At 47.7% G+C, this 14,914-nt stretch overlaps 1 protein-coding gene across 1 annotated transcript in view; it reads right to left on the reverse strand.

Moving 5' to 3' along the window:
* The window catches only part of STXBP5L (syntaxin binding protein 5 like), a 141,450-nt gene that overhangs the window by 55,783 nt on the left and 70,753 nt on the right, over positions 1–14,914 (reverse strand). Inside the window, exons 8-11 of the mRNA XM_029080943.1 lie at positions 13,567–13,690; positions 12,323–12,401; positions 9,432–9,586; positions 4,838–4,910 (exon numbers count right to left, since the gene is read on the reverse strand). Coding sequence (XP_028936776.1) covers positions 4,838–4,910; positions 9,432–9,586; positions 12,323–12,401; positions 13,567–13,690 — 431 coding nt within the window. The remainder of the gene's footprint in view (positions 1–4,837; positions 4,911–9,431; positions 9,587–12,322; positions 12,402–13,566; positions 13,691–14,914) is intronic.

Here is a 14,914-nt window from a genome sequence, read left to right on the forward strand (position 1 = left end):
CCCCAGTGATTTTGTGAGTCTACATCGGAACGACAGCACCTCAGCGGTGAGCGACAATTTGGCCGTGGCTCAATCAGCTCGCGCGTTCTACTTCACCTCGCTGGCCTCCTACTCCAGCCCAACCCACACACTTCGCTCCTCTAGCGCCAGCTTATTCACGGTGCCCCCATCTCATCTATTTCGCTGCCAACCCCTTTCCCACATCCTCCCCCTCCCCTGGAACTCCCTCCCCATCCATAAACGCCAGACTGCCACTCTCCCCACCTTCAAAGCATTATTAAGGTCACATCTTCTCCACGAGGCCTTCCCCCATTAAGCTCTCTTTTCCCCGGCTCGCTCTCCCTTCTGCGTCACATGCGCTTGAATCTGCGACCTTTGGGGATTTGCTATTCTCCCCACGGCACTAATGTATGTATCTTTAAATTGTACATTATAAATTGCTTCTTTTTATTACGGTCTCTAGACTGGAAGCTCATTATAGGCAGGGAATGTGCCTGCTAACTGTGCCGTATTGTACTCTCCCAAGCACTTAATATAGGGCAGAGACCCTAGGAAGCGCTCAGTAAGTGCCACTGATTGATTGGGTCAGAGAGCTGACTGTGGTTGAAGGAGGAGCCTTTACAGATGTTTGTAGATAGGGTCAGAACACCCACATTTTTAGCAATTAAAAGAACTTCCATCAGGCCTCCCCGTGTTCACCGGGTTGTGGGGGGAGAGGGGAGCTTCAGTTAGATGCTCCTGAAGGTATTGAGCAACATAGAAAATACGGCAAGAGGCCAGTTTGGATAACCATGAGCCAAATGACTGCAACACAGTATTCTCGCTTCAGCCCAAAAGATTAGGTGAAACTGTGGGTGGGTCAGAGAAACAGGTTGTCTGTGCTCACCCCCTCAGGTTGGGAGTAGGGAAAGGTATGCAAAGTATTCACCCCTGCCCCCCAAACTTTGCGGGTGGGATACTGGGGCCCAGATTTCCAGGGAGGAAGCCAGGGCTCGCTTGGAGATTCCCGTCACCTAACTAGTCAGTGGTCCGAGGGTCTGAGGAGAGAGGCTGACTCTCGGAGACGTAAAATTGATTTAAGGTGTGTTAGAGCGAGTCGCGGAAACCCGATCCGAATCCATTCGGGTGGAAGCTCCCCCTTCCCGTTTCAGACAACGCTTAGAATGGAGGACAGAACGCCACCAAAATCATCAGATATCCAGTTTTCGCCTTCGAGACGTTAACCAAGGGGAAAAGATAGAGGCCCAATTTGAGGACTGGTTGATTCCAAACAGAGTGCGAGGTCAGGGATGGGGGCCTGGCATTCGACTTCCTCTCCTATGGCAGCTTTTCGGGATTGATTTGAAACCAAAGCACTTCACTAAAACCACCCTGCTGTATCTTTATATTCACACTGCAGCAACAGGGAGCTCTGTGCGGGGAACCGAAGGCTTTCATTTTCTCTCTCTTTTCTCTGGGAAGCAGCATGGCCTAGAAAGAGCACGGAAAGAGCATGGGTCTGGGAGCCCGAAGATCTGTATTTTAATCCCGGCTTTGCGACTTGCTTGCCGCATGACCTTGGGTAAGTCACTTCATTTCTCTGAGCCTCTAGGTTTCCTCCACTGTAAAATGAGGATTTAATACCCGTTCTCCCTTTTAGATTGTGAACCCCATGTGGGACAAAGACTCTCTCCAACCTGATTCTCATATTTCTACCCTAATGTTTAGAACAGCGCCTGACACGCAGTAAGTGCTTCATAAATAACCATCATTATTATTTCTAAGTGTGTCTCTCATCTCTCTGCTTCTAAATCTATCTTTTAATAACTCCATGACTCTCCTTTCTCTCTCTCAGCCCACCCAGCAGGTGACAATCAAGAATGGGGGTGACTCATCTGGAGCAGAAATTTGGGGGAAATAGGATACCGAGAGGCAGGCCGAGTTGAGCGGCGCACAAAGAGCAAAGTCACAGCCCAGCAGAAACGATCTTCAGGGGAGAACAGGGTGGAACCGAATGCTGGTTAGACACCAGTCCCACCAGTCGCCCCCACCCCCACTCACGGAAGGAAGATATACCATTAATCAGCCTCCTCCTCAAACACAACATGTGGTTACATACCACACTCTCCGCTGGACACGGTAAAATCCTTGAATTGTTTGTGACTCATATTTTTTTTCCCTTTGCCTTTGAGGCAGCATGGCCTAGTGGAAAGAACCCAGGCCTTGGAGTCGGAGGTCCTGGGTTCTAATCCCTGCTCTGCCAATTGCAAGCTGTGTGACCTTAGGGAAGTCACTTCGCTTCTCTGAGCCTCAGTTTTCTCCACTATAAAATGGGCATTCAATCCTCATATCCCCTACTGAGACCGTGAGCCCCATGTGGGACAGGGACTGTGCCCGACCTCACGAACTCGTTTCCACCCTAGCGCTTGGAGCAGTGTTCGACAAAGGGCAAAAGCTTAACAAATACCAAAAAGGAAATGCACGCTAATCAATCAGTAGTATCTATTGAGCACAGCCTCTGTGCAGAACACTGTACTAAGCACTGGGAGAGTACAATTCAACAGAGTTGGTAGCCATGTTCCAAATCAGCTGCACTAAGCCTCCTCCGCAGAATCTGAGATGTTTGAGATCTGCTGGCCGGTGTGAATTGAGGGTTCGGTTGGGGCTGGGACTTTAAGCACCAGTGGCTTTCAGAGAACACAACCCATAACCGCCATCAGTAATTCTGTTCCGTTTGGGATCTCTGCCAGCCGGCTCGAAATGCACCGAACCAAGCATAGGGCCCTTGGGCCAAATACTGGGAAGCGAGCGGGGAGGTCTGAGAGCTAACCTGATCCCCGCTCTGCCACATGTCTGCTGCGTGACCTTGGGTGAGTAGCTTAACTTCCCTGTTCCTCAGTTATGTCATTTGTAAAATGGGAATTGAGACCGTGAACCTCATGCAGAATGGGGATTGTTTCCAATCTGATTAACTCGTATCTAACCCAATGCTTAAAACAGTGCTTGGCACATAGTAAGCGTTTAATAAGCATCGCAACCGTTTTTTCCTGGTTTGGCCATGGACGCAGGGTCACTTGACTTGCCTCACCTCTTGAGCAAAACTAAAACCTCCCCCCAACCCCTTTTGGGGAGATTCAGTTGATACAAAGAACGAACCTTGAACCCTCCCAGCCTTTTAGGGGAACCGCACTGTTTTGACTATAAAACTGCCACTGTGATTACCACTATAATTCTCAGACACAGATGGGGAAAAAAAAAATCCCCTAAATGTAAATAACTCCCACATTTATATGTCTATTCTACCGGTGATCAGTATTTTTTTGCGGGGGGAAGGATAAAGGATTCCATGGGGCTCTGAATTCTCCTCTGATGTAAAAATTTCTCTCTTAAGCCATCACATCTGAGCTACCACAAAATATTTTAGAGTACAGATGGTAGATAATGCAATGGCATGCTACCTCTCCTAAGCTCCGACCGCAGGGAATATACAACACGCTAATCTTCTAGGATTACCGTGCTACCGGGGCCCGAAGCCAACGAATCATTCCCTGAGAAATGGAGAATACCTCTGGTTAGGGAATGCCAGGCATCTTGAAACGGATACTTCGGGAGTTCGTTTGGGGGGTGGGGAGGGTCGAAGAGAGGTTCTACTGCACCAGCCGGTGGTTATCACTCATTACTCGATCGACGGTATTTATCGAGTGCTTACTAGGTGCAGACCTCTATACTAAGCGCTTGGGAGAGGACAATACAACAGAAGGAGCAGATGGGTTTGCCGCCTCTAATGAGCTGACAGTCTAGAGGGGGAGCCAGACGTTAACGTGAATAAATAATTTATAATATATAATTTAAAGATATGAGGTTGGTTCGGCTCTTTAGCCTTATCTTCCGTCCCTCCTCCCCTCCCTGGACCGTCAATAGTGGGTAATGAGAATAAAGAAGAAGAATTAATTATGGTATTGGTTAAGCACTGTGTGCCAGGCACTGAATTAAACACTGGGGTGGATATGAGCAAATGGGGTTGGACACGGTCCCTGTCCCGCATAGGGCTTGCAGTCGTAATCCCCATTGTACAGATGAAGTAACTGAGGCTCAGAGAAGTGAAGTCACTTGCCCAAGGCCACACAGCAGACAAGTGGCGGAGCTGGGATTAGAACCCATGTGATCTGAGGCAACGTGGTCTGGTCGGAAAGAGCACGGGACTGGGATTCAGGAAATCTGGGTTCTAATCCAGGCTCCGCCAGTGGGCTCTGTATGACCTTGGACCGGTCCCTTCATCGCTCTGGGACTCGGTTTCTTTAGTTAGAAGATAGGGATGAGATACCTGTGCTCTTAGACTGTGATTTTTTTTTTAAATGGTATTTGTTAAAACATGTACTATGTGGCAGGGACTGTTTTAAGTGCTGGGGTAGATATAAAATAATCAGGTTGGACACAGTCCACAACCCACATCGGGTTCACAGACTTCATCTCCAATGTTGGTTTTATTGTATTTCTTAAGTGCTTATTATGTACCAGGCACTGTACTAAGGACCGGGGTAGATACAAGCTCATCAGGTTGGACACAGTCCCTCTCCCACATGGGGCTCACACTCTTAATCCTCATTTTACAGAATGGGGATAAATGACTTGCCCAAAGTCACACAGTAGACAAGTGGTAGAGTCAGGATTAGAACCCAGGGCCTTCTGACTCCCAGGCTCAGGTTCTATCTTTTAGGCCAGGCTGCTTCTCGTAAGGAACTTGCCGGGAAAGTTCCTTTAATTATGAACTGAAAGGCGGATAGCGGTTTTCGAGACGTTCACGCTGTTACTAGACAGTTATGAGACATGCATTTTAATCCGCACATTTAGAACTCACTTGCTTTGTGTCAGGTCCACTACAATTAGATCTTTCTCCAGAAGCACAACTACAGCGTAGGGTTCTTGAAATTCTAAAAACAAACACAAAAGCAGAAAGAAAAAAAGAAAGCCAAGCTTTGCCATGAGAAATTTTTCAACGCGATCACCGAAACCTTACAACTGAGAAAAAAAATACCATTAATTAGAAGAATGTAAAGCTCTCTAAATCCCAGTCTCCGGTCTCGGGGACAGTTTGGAAGGCGTGATACAGTGAACGTGTTCTCTTTCATGAAGAGATAAGCCCGCCTTTCCTCTTCTCCCACTCCCTTCTGCGTCACCCTGAATTGCTCCCTTTATTCATCCTCCCTCCCAACCCCACACCACGTATGTCCACGTCTATAATTTTATTTATTCACATTAACGTCTGTCTCCCCCTCTAGACTGTAAGCTCGTTGCGGGCAGGGAATGCGCCTGATATAGCGTACTCCCCCAAGCTCCCAGTACAGTGCTCTGCACACAGTAAGCACTCAATAAATACTATTGACTGAATGACTAAAGTGGGCCGGGACCCATGTCTCGAACTAAATTCCCACATGTCCAGGGTTAAAATAGCCATCCCATCTCTTGGAGTTCCAAAATGGTACACTGCATCACCCTGGGCATTGCAGAAGTTATCGGGGTGAGAGGGGGGATTTAATTAATCCTTCAATCTATGGTATTACTTGAGTGTTTACTGAGTGTAGAGCACTCTACTAGAACAGTGCTTAGCCCATAATAAGTGCTTAAGAGTACCATAATAATCATTATTATTATTACTAAGCACCTGAAAGAATACTACAGAATTGATAGCCAGGTTCCCTGCCCACAGGAGCAAAGGAGTCTAAAAGAGGAGAACAGTATTAAAATAAATTCTGGATCTTTAATAATAATAATTATTATTATGGTGTTTGTTAAGCTCCTACTACGTGCCAAGAACTGTGAGGCTCAGGGTGATGTGAATATCAAGTAAGAATAATAATAACAATTGCAGTATTAATAAGCGCTTATTATGGGTCAAGCACTGTTCTAAGCGCTGGGGAGGATACAGAATAATCAGTCCAGACGCAGGGCCTCTCCCACACAGGGTTCACCACCTAAGCGGGAAGGAGAACGGGTACTGAATCCCCATTTTACAGACGAGAGGCCAGAGATGTGAAGTGACTTGCCCAAGTTCCCACAGCAGGCACATGGCAGTGCCTGGACTAGAACCCAGGTCCTCTGACTCCCAGGCCCGCACTCTTTACAGATCCAAGTGAACAGGCGACGCGGAAGGGAGAGGGAGAAATGAGGGTTTAGTCGGGGAAGGCCTCTTGGAAGAGTTGCGATTTTAATACAGGTTTGAAGGTGAGGAGAGCGGTGGTCTGTCACATATGAATAGGGAAGGGATTTCACGCCAGAAGGACGACAAGGGCAAGGAGTCGGCGGTGAGCTAGTGGTACAGTGAGTAGGTTGGCACTGGAGGAGTGAAGCGTGCGGGCTAGGTTGTAGTAGGAAATCAGTGAGGGAAGATAGAAGGGGGGGAGCTGATTGAGTGTTTGAAGCTGATGGAAAGCAGTTTCTGTTGGATGTGGAGGTGGTCAGGCCACCCCTGGAGGTTCCTGAGGAGTGGGGAGACATGGACTAAACTTTTTTGTTTAGAAAAACGATCGGGGCACTGGAACGAAGCGAGGACTGGAGTGGGGAGAAACAGGAGGCAGAGAAGTCAGCGAGGAGGCTGCTGCAGAAATCAAGGCAGGGTATGATAAGTGCTCGGTTCTGCATAGCAGCAGTTTGGATGGAGAGGAAAGGGTGAATTTTAGTAATGTTGTGGAGGTAGAACCGACAGGATTTGGTGACAGATTGAATGACAGATGAGTTAAGTAATACCGAGGTTACGGGCTTGGGAGACGGGGAGGATAGAGTTGTTGTCTACAGGCTTAGGAGAGACACGGGGAGGACAGGGTTTGGGTGGGAAGATGAGAAGTTCTGTTTTGGACATGTTAAGTTTGAGGTGTCAGCGGGACATCCAAGTAGAGATGTCCTGAGGGAAGGAGGAAAAGTGTGACTGCAGAAGAGAGAGGTCAGGGCTGGAGATGTGGAATTGAGATGACAGAGTGCAGAGAGTGAATGAGTGTGCAGAGAGTGAATGAGTCCTTCGAGGGAGTGGGTGTAGCAGGAGAAGAGAAGGGGACCCAGAATTGAGCCTTGAGGCACCTCCACAGAAGGAGGATGGGAAGCAGAAGAGGAGACAGGGAAAGAGAGAGAGAAGGAGCAGCCAGATATACAAGAGGAGAAAACCAGGAGAGGACAGCGTCAGTGAAGCCGAGGTCAGATACGTTTCCAGGAGAAGGGGGTGGCCCACGATGTCGAAGGAAGCCGAGAGGTAGAGGAAAATTAGGATGGAACAGAGGCCGTCGGATTGGGTGAGAAGAAATCAGTAGTGACCTTAGGGAGGGTAATTTTCTTGGCGTGAAGGGGGCAGAAGCCAGATTGGAGGGGGTCAAGGCGAGAGCTGGGCAAGAGGAAGTGGAGGCAGTGGATGTAGACAACTTGCTCAAGGAGTTTGGAAAGGAATGGTGGGAGGGGAGATAACTTGAGGAAACCGTGGGGTCAAGGGAAGGTTTTCTTTGCAAGGGGGAAATCGTAATCTAGAACGCCCTTTCTGTTGCCTGGTCACCCAGCAGTGGCAATTTAATAAAGGACAATTCCCCGAGTGTCTACCAAAGGACATGTGGATGGGAGCCCCTTTAAAATACTGGAGTGGGGAAAAACAGGAGGCAGGGAGGTCACCCCCTTGAGCTCCCTGACATCATCCAAAGCCCCCCACTCCGAGGGGAGCAGCCCCAGGAGATCACCGCTTCTTCACAGGGACACCGCGAGGAGAATCCCCCCGGCAAGGCAGCGAACACGGCCGGGGCCTCCAGTCCGAGGCGCCCCTCAAATCCCCAGGTGGTCCCTCTGGGAAAATGGCTAGCTGAGAGGAAAGAAAGCAGGAAATACGGGCGTATGAAGTGTTTGTTCCTGGCTAGTTCGAGGGATCGCAATCGGGCCAGGTTCTGAGGTGAGCTCAACTCTACCCTGCGGGGAAAGGCAGACTCTCTGGGAAGTCGATTAACATGGTCAGGGTCCCATTCAGGTCCATTTAGAGGACTATTAGTACCACTGACATTACCATTTAGTAAATAACTCCATAATGTACTTACTGCAACTGTTATTTAGCCAACGGCACCCTTGTGACCTAGCTGAGTTAATGCACCTCCTAAAGTGTCCGGGAGGAGAGGAAGCGCTTATTTATTTCATTACCAAAAGGCCCACTGGGAGGGATTTTAATATAGGAATGCTATTGAAAGATCCCCCACTCCCTTCGGCTTTCGACCTTCGGAACAGGAAAGAGGGCCATAAACCAGAGCTCGATTTATGGTGAGGTTACCGAGCTGGAGAAATGACCGGGAATGATGGACGGCATTCAAGCGGAAACTAGGGAAGTGGGGGGCTTCAGCCGGCGTGGTCCAGTCCCTGGCCTGTGTGTCAACCGGTAGCCCCCAGTCAATCCCTGGCAGCCCCCAGACCCGCCCTCAACCATCCCTGCTTCACCTGCGGGCCCAGGCCCGGATTTATAAGTTACTCGTGGGCCAGGATTGGGTCTCCTGTCTCTGCTCTACCGCACCGTCCCGAGCACTCAGTACAGTGCTCTGCACACAGTAAGCGCTCAATAGGTACCATTGATTGATTTAACACCTGTGGTGGAAGGCTACGGGGCAGGCACTCATCCTTCTCTGGAAGCAGGAGTGGTGGGGGAGAAGATGAATTTTAGCACTCTACCTTGCAATCAATAGATGCTCAATGAATACTACCATTACTATGGCTATTATTACCACCAGAAGTACGGCCTAGTGTATAGAGCACGGGCCCGGGAGCCGGAAGGACCCGGGTTCTAATTCCCGGCTCCGCCACTCATCTGCTGTGTGACCTTGAACAAGTCACTTCACTTCTCTGGCCCTCAGTTACCTCATCTGAAGAAAGCGGATTAAGACTGGGAGCCCCATGTGGGACAGGGCTTGGATTGACCCAATCCAATTTGATTACCCTGTATCTATCCTAGCCCTTAGAACAGTGCCTGGCACACAGTAAGCATTTAACAAATACCAGAAAAAAACTTCTAATTGCATGTTCTTCAGGGTAAGAGTCAGCAACCTATTCTCCCAAGCGCTTAGTTCAGTGTTTTGCACACAGTAAGCATTCAATAAATACAACTGGCTGAATGAATGAATCCTGGAACCAGAGATGTGAACTGACAGGGGACTGACAGATGGATTTATGCATAAGGACCGCAGAGCTTCAGATAAACCTTCTTGAAGTTTCTTGAAAATTCAAATGTGATCTGCTTAATCCCAAAAGGAACAAGGGAGACAAAAGTCATCTTTTTCCCATCGGCTCTTTCAGTAGCATCTCATTTTCGTCGGTACCTGGCATTACCCTATCATCTTTTGATGCGTTCTATTTAAGCTACGACCTTTATCTTCGATAAAACCGCTTCGCCAGAACTTTGCAGAAACCAGGGCTTCGGAAGAAGGTGCGTCGTTTCTACCGCTTACCGTTAGGGTAGGGCGTTTCGCACAGTGTCAGAAACTCAACGATAGGGTGATCCATTTCCAGCACCGTAATTGCTTTCCCATGCATGATGGTCAAACTCGGTCTCCTGCAGGCTTTATCATAGGAAAGTCCGCCAGAAAAAATGATGAATGGCTCGCTGTCAAGAAAAAGAAACGGAAATGTTTGCCGTTCCTTTTTTTTTTTTTTTTGGCCTCGCCGACTTTAGAATCCAGGATTAAAAAGAAGATCGTAACGAGCAACTTATATACCTCCTCTCCCAAGCACCTAATACAGTGCTCTGCGCACAGTAAGCGCTCGATAAGTACGATTGATTGATTATATCTATGCATACTTGGGGATACTTTAAAAAGAAAGCTCAGCCTGCTGGAATTTGATACCTGAAAAATACTGAAGCATATATATATCTATATATATATATATTTACCAGTCCACCAACTCTAAGCATCACAACTAAAAATAAGCCCATCAGAGACCAACCATCCTTATGGAGTGTTTGCTATCTCCATCTACACATGAATGGCTAAGAATCTGGCTGAGGTTCATGAATCTAGCACTTCCACTTCTGAACCTGTGGACTTATGCACCTTACTGTTCAAATATTTATTCATCGACAGAACTTCATCTGTATTTCCTTTCTCTTCTTCTGATGTGTAAAATTATTTTGTATCCATCTTCTCCGTAGACTGCAAGCCCCTGGAGGGGAGGGATCACGTCTCCTAACCCAACTGTACTCCGGAGAAGCAGCATGACCTAACGGAAAGAGCAGGGGGATTTCTACTAAATGGGGATTCGATCCCTGTTCTCCCACCTACTGGGACTGTGAGGTCCCTGATGATCCTGTAATCAATTAATCAATCAATCGTTATATATTGAGCACTTAATGTGTAGGGGAGTATAATACAACAGAGTCGGTAGATACGTTTCCCGCCCACGACAAGCTTACAGTCTAGAGGGGGAGACAGACATTAATATCAATAAACTAGAGAAACATTGCACTTACCCCAGCACCTATAACAGTGCTTGGCACAGAGTATTATCAATATTATTATTATTATCATTTAATCTTCCAAGTGCTTGGCATTGTGCTCTGCACTCAGTATGTACTCAATAAGTATTGTTAATTCTTCTTCTTCTTATTATTAACAGGGAGAGAAGAAAAAGGATGGTTCTATGGCAAGAACCAGGACTCCAGGGGCCTGAGAAGAGCGTCGGTTGGGCTAAAATGGCTATTTTCCAACTCACCTATTGCTGTCTGGCGCCTCTGTTCCGATGAAAAATTCTCCCTCAAGCTCTCTAATTAAGCTTGGTGAACAAACCTAGCCCTAAGCCCACGGCAAACAGTTTTTTGGAGAGCTCTATTTATCTGGCCATTGATTGATGGTGAACCGTTCATTTGCTTTCTCTTAAATCATTTAGTAACCTAATTGAATGCAATGTTCAGCCTACTTAGCCCTTACATTCTCTATGCCTCTCAATTTCCTGATCCTTTATCCTCTTATCAGTCAGTCGATCATATTTATTGAGCAATTACTGTGTGCGGAGCATTCCACTAAGCGTTTGGGTGACTGTAATAATAAGCAGACACATTCCCTGCCCACAATGAGCTTACAGTCCGGAGGACATTCTTACACCAGTATTTAATACTCGCCTGTGGAAACGTGGGTTCCCTCCTGCTGCAGTGTGGCCTAGCGGATAGAGCCGGGGCCTGGGAGCCAGAAGGACCTGGATTCTAATCCTAGCTCCACTGTGTCTGCTGTGACCCTGGACAAGTCACTTCACTTCTCTGTGCCTCAGTGACCTCATCTGTAAAATGGGGACAAAACCGGGAGCCCCACATGGGACAACCTGATCACCTTGTAACCCCCAGCGCTTAGAACAGTGCTCTGCACATAGTAAGCACTAAACAAATACCACCATTTTTAATTTTTTTTTTAATTTCTCGATAAATACGATTGAATGAATAAATCTTAAAAACTACATCTCAGCCTCATGTAGGATGATTCGGAAGCCACTAAGTCATGGACTATTTTAAAATTGACTGGCTACAGATATTATACAAATGATCAAGTAAGTCTCAATTCTTAAACGTTCTGGTTTGCCGCTTGCTCTAGGTATGAGTTTCCTAGAACATGAAATGATTTGGGAAGCCACTGATGAATATATTTGATTACAGGAGCTGAATACTGGAAGGGGAGTGGGAGGCTAAGTAGATGCTGCAAATTTGGACGACTTAAAAAAAAAAACAAAACCAAACCCACGTAATTCTAGGAGAGAAAATTTTGCAGTGGGCTGTAAATGCCTCAGAAAGAAGGAACCTCCTCCACTAACTTAATTTTGAGGAAGCAGCGTAGCCTAGTGGATAGACCACAGGTCTGGGAGTCAGAAGGACCTGGGTTCTAGTCCCGGCTCCGCCACTTGTCTGCTGTGGGACCTTGGGTAACTCCCTTCATTTCTCTGGGCCTCAGTTACCTCATCTGTAAAATGGGGATCGAGACTGTGAGCCCCATGTGGGACAGGGACTGTGTCCAACCTGATGAACTTGAATCTACCCCAGCGCTTAGAACACTCCCTGGCACAGAGCGCTTAACAAATACGATAAGACCAAACCAAACCGAAGTAATCAGTTGAGGACGCGCCCAGATAAGAATGTAACGCTACATTTTAAAAAGGATGGAGCAAATTCATTAGTTTAAACAATTCCTGGGAGAGCAGGCAGATAACATCAATAGGTACTAGGTAGCTGTCATCCATGGGGAGTTCAAATAGAGAAACTCCAGAAACCTTGTGAGAAAGAAAATGGCCTCAGCTTTCCACCTCTGCTGGTCTACCTCTTCAATTCACCATAATCCCTGGAAGTACAGAGGAGGCATACCTGTTTTTACAGGTCTTGTACTCGACTTTCAGAATTGGCTTACAGGATTCAGGTTTTCTTCCATCTCTCTGATTTTTCCCTACGGAACAAAACCACCTCATTAAACCTCAATTAAAAATTCGATCTGCTGCCCTCGAGGGGAAAAAACATCACGCAGTCGTCTCATCAATCAACCATTCAATCAATTGTATTTATCGAGCGCTTACTGTGTGCACAGCACTGTACTAAGCACTCGGGAGCGTCAAACATAACAGAGTTGGTAGACATGTTCCTGTGATGCAAAGGAAACAGGAAATTATTCCTTTGTCAAAATAGCAGAATACATCTGGTAATTAAAGGTAATGGCCCAGGCAAAAATGGGATTAGATGAGATCTTAAGGAAAACAGAGCAACTTTACTTTGGGTAGGGGAACGAGCCCGGATCTGGGAGTCTGAAGGACCTGAGTTCTAATCCCGGCTCCGCCATTTGCCCGCTGTGTGTGTGGCCGAGCCACTTCACTTCTCTGGGCCTCAGTAACATCATCTGTAAAATGGGGATTAAGACTGTGAGCCCCCTGGGGACATGGGCTGTGTCCAACCTGCTCAACCTGATTCTACTCCAGGGCTTAGTAAGCGCTTAACGAATTCCATCATTATTATTAACATTATCTACCCCAGGGCTTAGCACAGTGCCTGGCACATAGTAAGCGCTGAACAAACACCATCATCATGGACTGGGGTACATGGACTGTGTCCAAACTGGTTAGTTGTATCTACCCCAGGGCTCAGTCCAGTGCCTGGCACAGAGTAAACGCTTAAAGAACTTAAAAGAAAAACCACTTAAACACTTCGAGAAGCAGCGTGGCTTCGTGGAAAGAGCCTGGGCTTGGGGGTCAGAGGATGTGGGTTCTAATCCCGGCTCTGCCACTTGTCTCCCGTGTGGCCTTGGGCAAGCCACTTAACTTTTCTGCGCCCTCGTTACTTCACTTGTAAAATGGGGATGATGACTGTGAGAGCCCCACGTGGGACAACCTGATTACTTTGTATCTACCCTAGAGCTTAGAACAGTGCTTGGCACGTAGTAAGCGCTTAATAAATACCATCATTATTATTATTATTATCTACCCATCCCAGGGCAGATCTGCCTGGCCCATCCTAAGCGCTTAACAAACACCATCGTCATCATCATCCGAACACACCCAACCTGGGGCTACGTCACAAATTCGGAACCCGTCGGCCGTTCCAGGGGACAAGGCCTGCCTTACCGTGTGGAATTGTGGTCTGGAACGGTCTGCTTGGGCTCTTCAGGTTCCACAGGGTCAAGCTGCCGTCCGAATGGCTGCACATGAACTGTTTGCCCTCGTGGTGCCAGGCTACGGAATGGATGGCCTGAAAGGAGAACGGGAAGAAGAACGGAGCTAAGAGATCCCATCAGCGTTGCCGGATCAGATCGCTCAGGGAGGCAAACTGTTCGGAGCCAATAAGGGTCCATAGCCCTTGTGAGCCCCAGGTGGGACCACCTGATTACCTTGTATCTCCCCCAGCGCTTAGAACAGTGCTTGGCACGTAGCAAGCGCTTAACAAACACCATCATTATTACGAGGAGACCTGTTTGGTAGAAGGAGCCAACGAGTGAGAATCAGTCATCGTCCTGGTATTTAACGAGCGCTTCCGGGGGGCAGAACACTGTACTAAGCTCTCGGGAGAGTCCGAGAGTCCCACATGGCGCTTTGGGTCTAGAATGGGAGACAGACATTTCATACGAACAAATAATTTCTAGTATGTAATTTATAATACAGTCCATTTTTAAAATGGTTCTTCTTAAGCCCGGACTGTATGCCGGGCTCTGTACTAAGCGCTGGGCTAGATATGAGTAATCAATCGGGTTGGAAACAGTCCCTATCCCACTGGGCCTCAGTTAGAGGAAGATTCAATCCTCATTTTGCAGATGGGGTAACCGAGGCACGGAGAAGTGAAGTGACTTGCCTTGAGGTCAACCAGCAGGAAAGTGAGCCCGTTGTTTGGTAGGGATTGTTTCTATCTGTTGGCGAATTGTACTTTCCAAGTGCTTAGTACAGTGCTCTGCACACAGTAAGAGCTCAATGAATACGATTGAATGAATGAGAGGAAATAAGGGCAGTGAAAAAAGGCTTCTAGGAGGAGATGGGCATAAGTCTTCGAAGGTGGGAAGGGTGATCGGCCGTTGGCTACGAGAGGGAGGGGCTGCCGTAGAAACTTGAGATGGCAACTGGCTCCTGCTTGGTTCATTCATTCAACCGTATTTATTGAGCGTTGAGTGCAGAGCGCTGTACTAAGCGGTTGGCTGTGGGTGTGGAGGCCGTGACTCTCGGTCCCTCCATTGTCCCTTTTCCAATTTGCTCCTCCTTCTGTTGCCCCCGGGGTGCTCCTCTACTAACTCTCACAGTGTTGCCTTTGGGAAAGCCCATCGATCTATCCGTCAGTGGTAGTTATTGAGGGCTATGGCGTAGTGGACAGAGCCCGGGCCTGGGAGTCGGGTGGTCGCGGGTTCTAATCCCTGCTCTGCCACTTGTCTGCTGTGCAGCCTTGGGCAAGGCACTTCACTTTTCTGTGCCTCGGTTCCCTCATCTGTAA

This window comes from Ornithorhynchus anatinus, chromosome 16 (assembly GCF_004115215.2).
Source record: "Ornithorhynchus anatinus isolate Pmale09 chromosome 16, mOrnAna1.pri.v4, whole genome shotgun sequence".
Classification (NCBI taxonomy): domain Eukaryota; kingdom Metazoa; phylum Chordata; class Mammalia; order Monotremata; family Ornithorhynchidae; genus Ornithorhynchus; species Ornithorhynchus anatinus.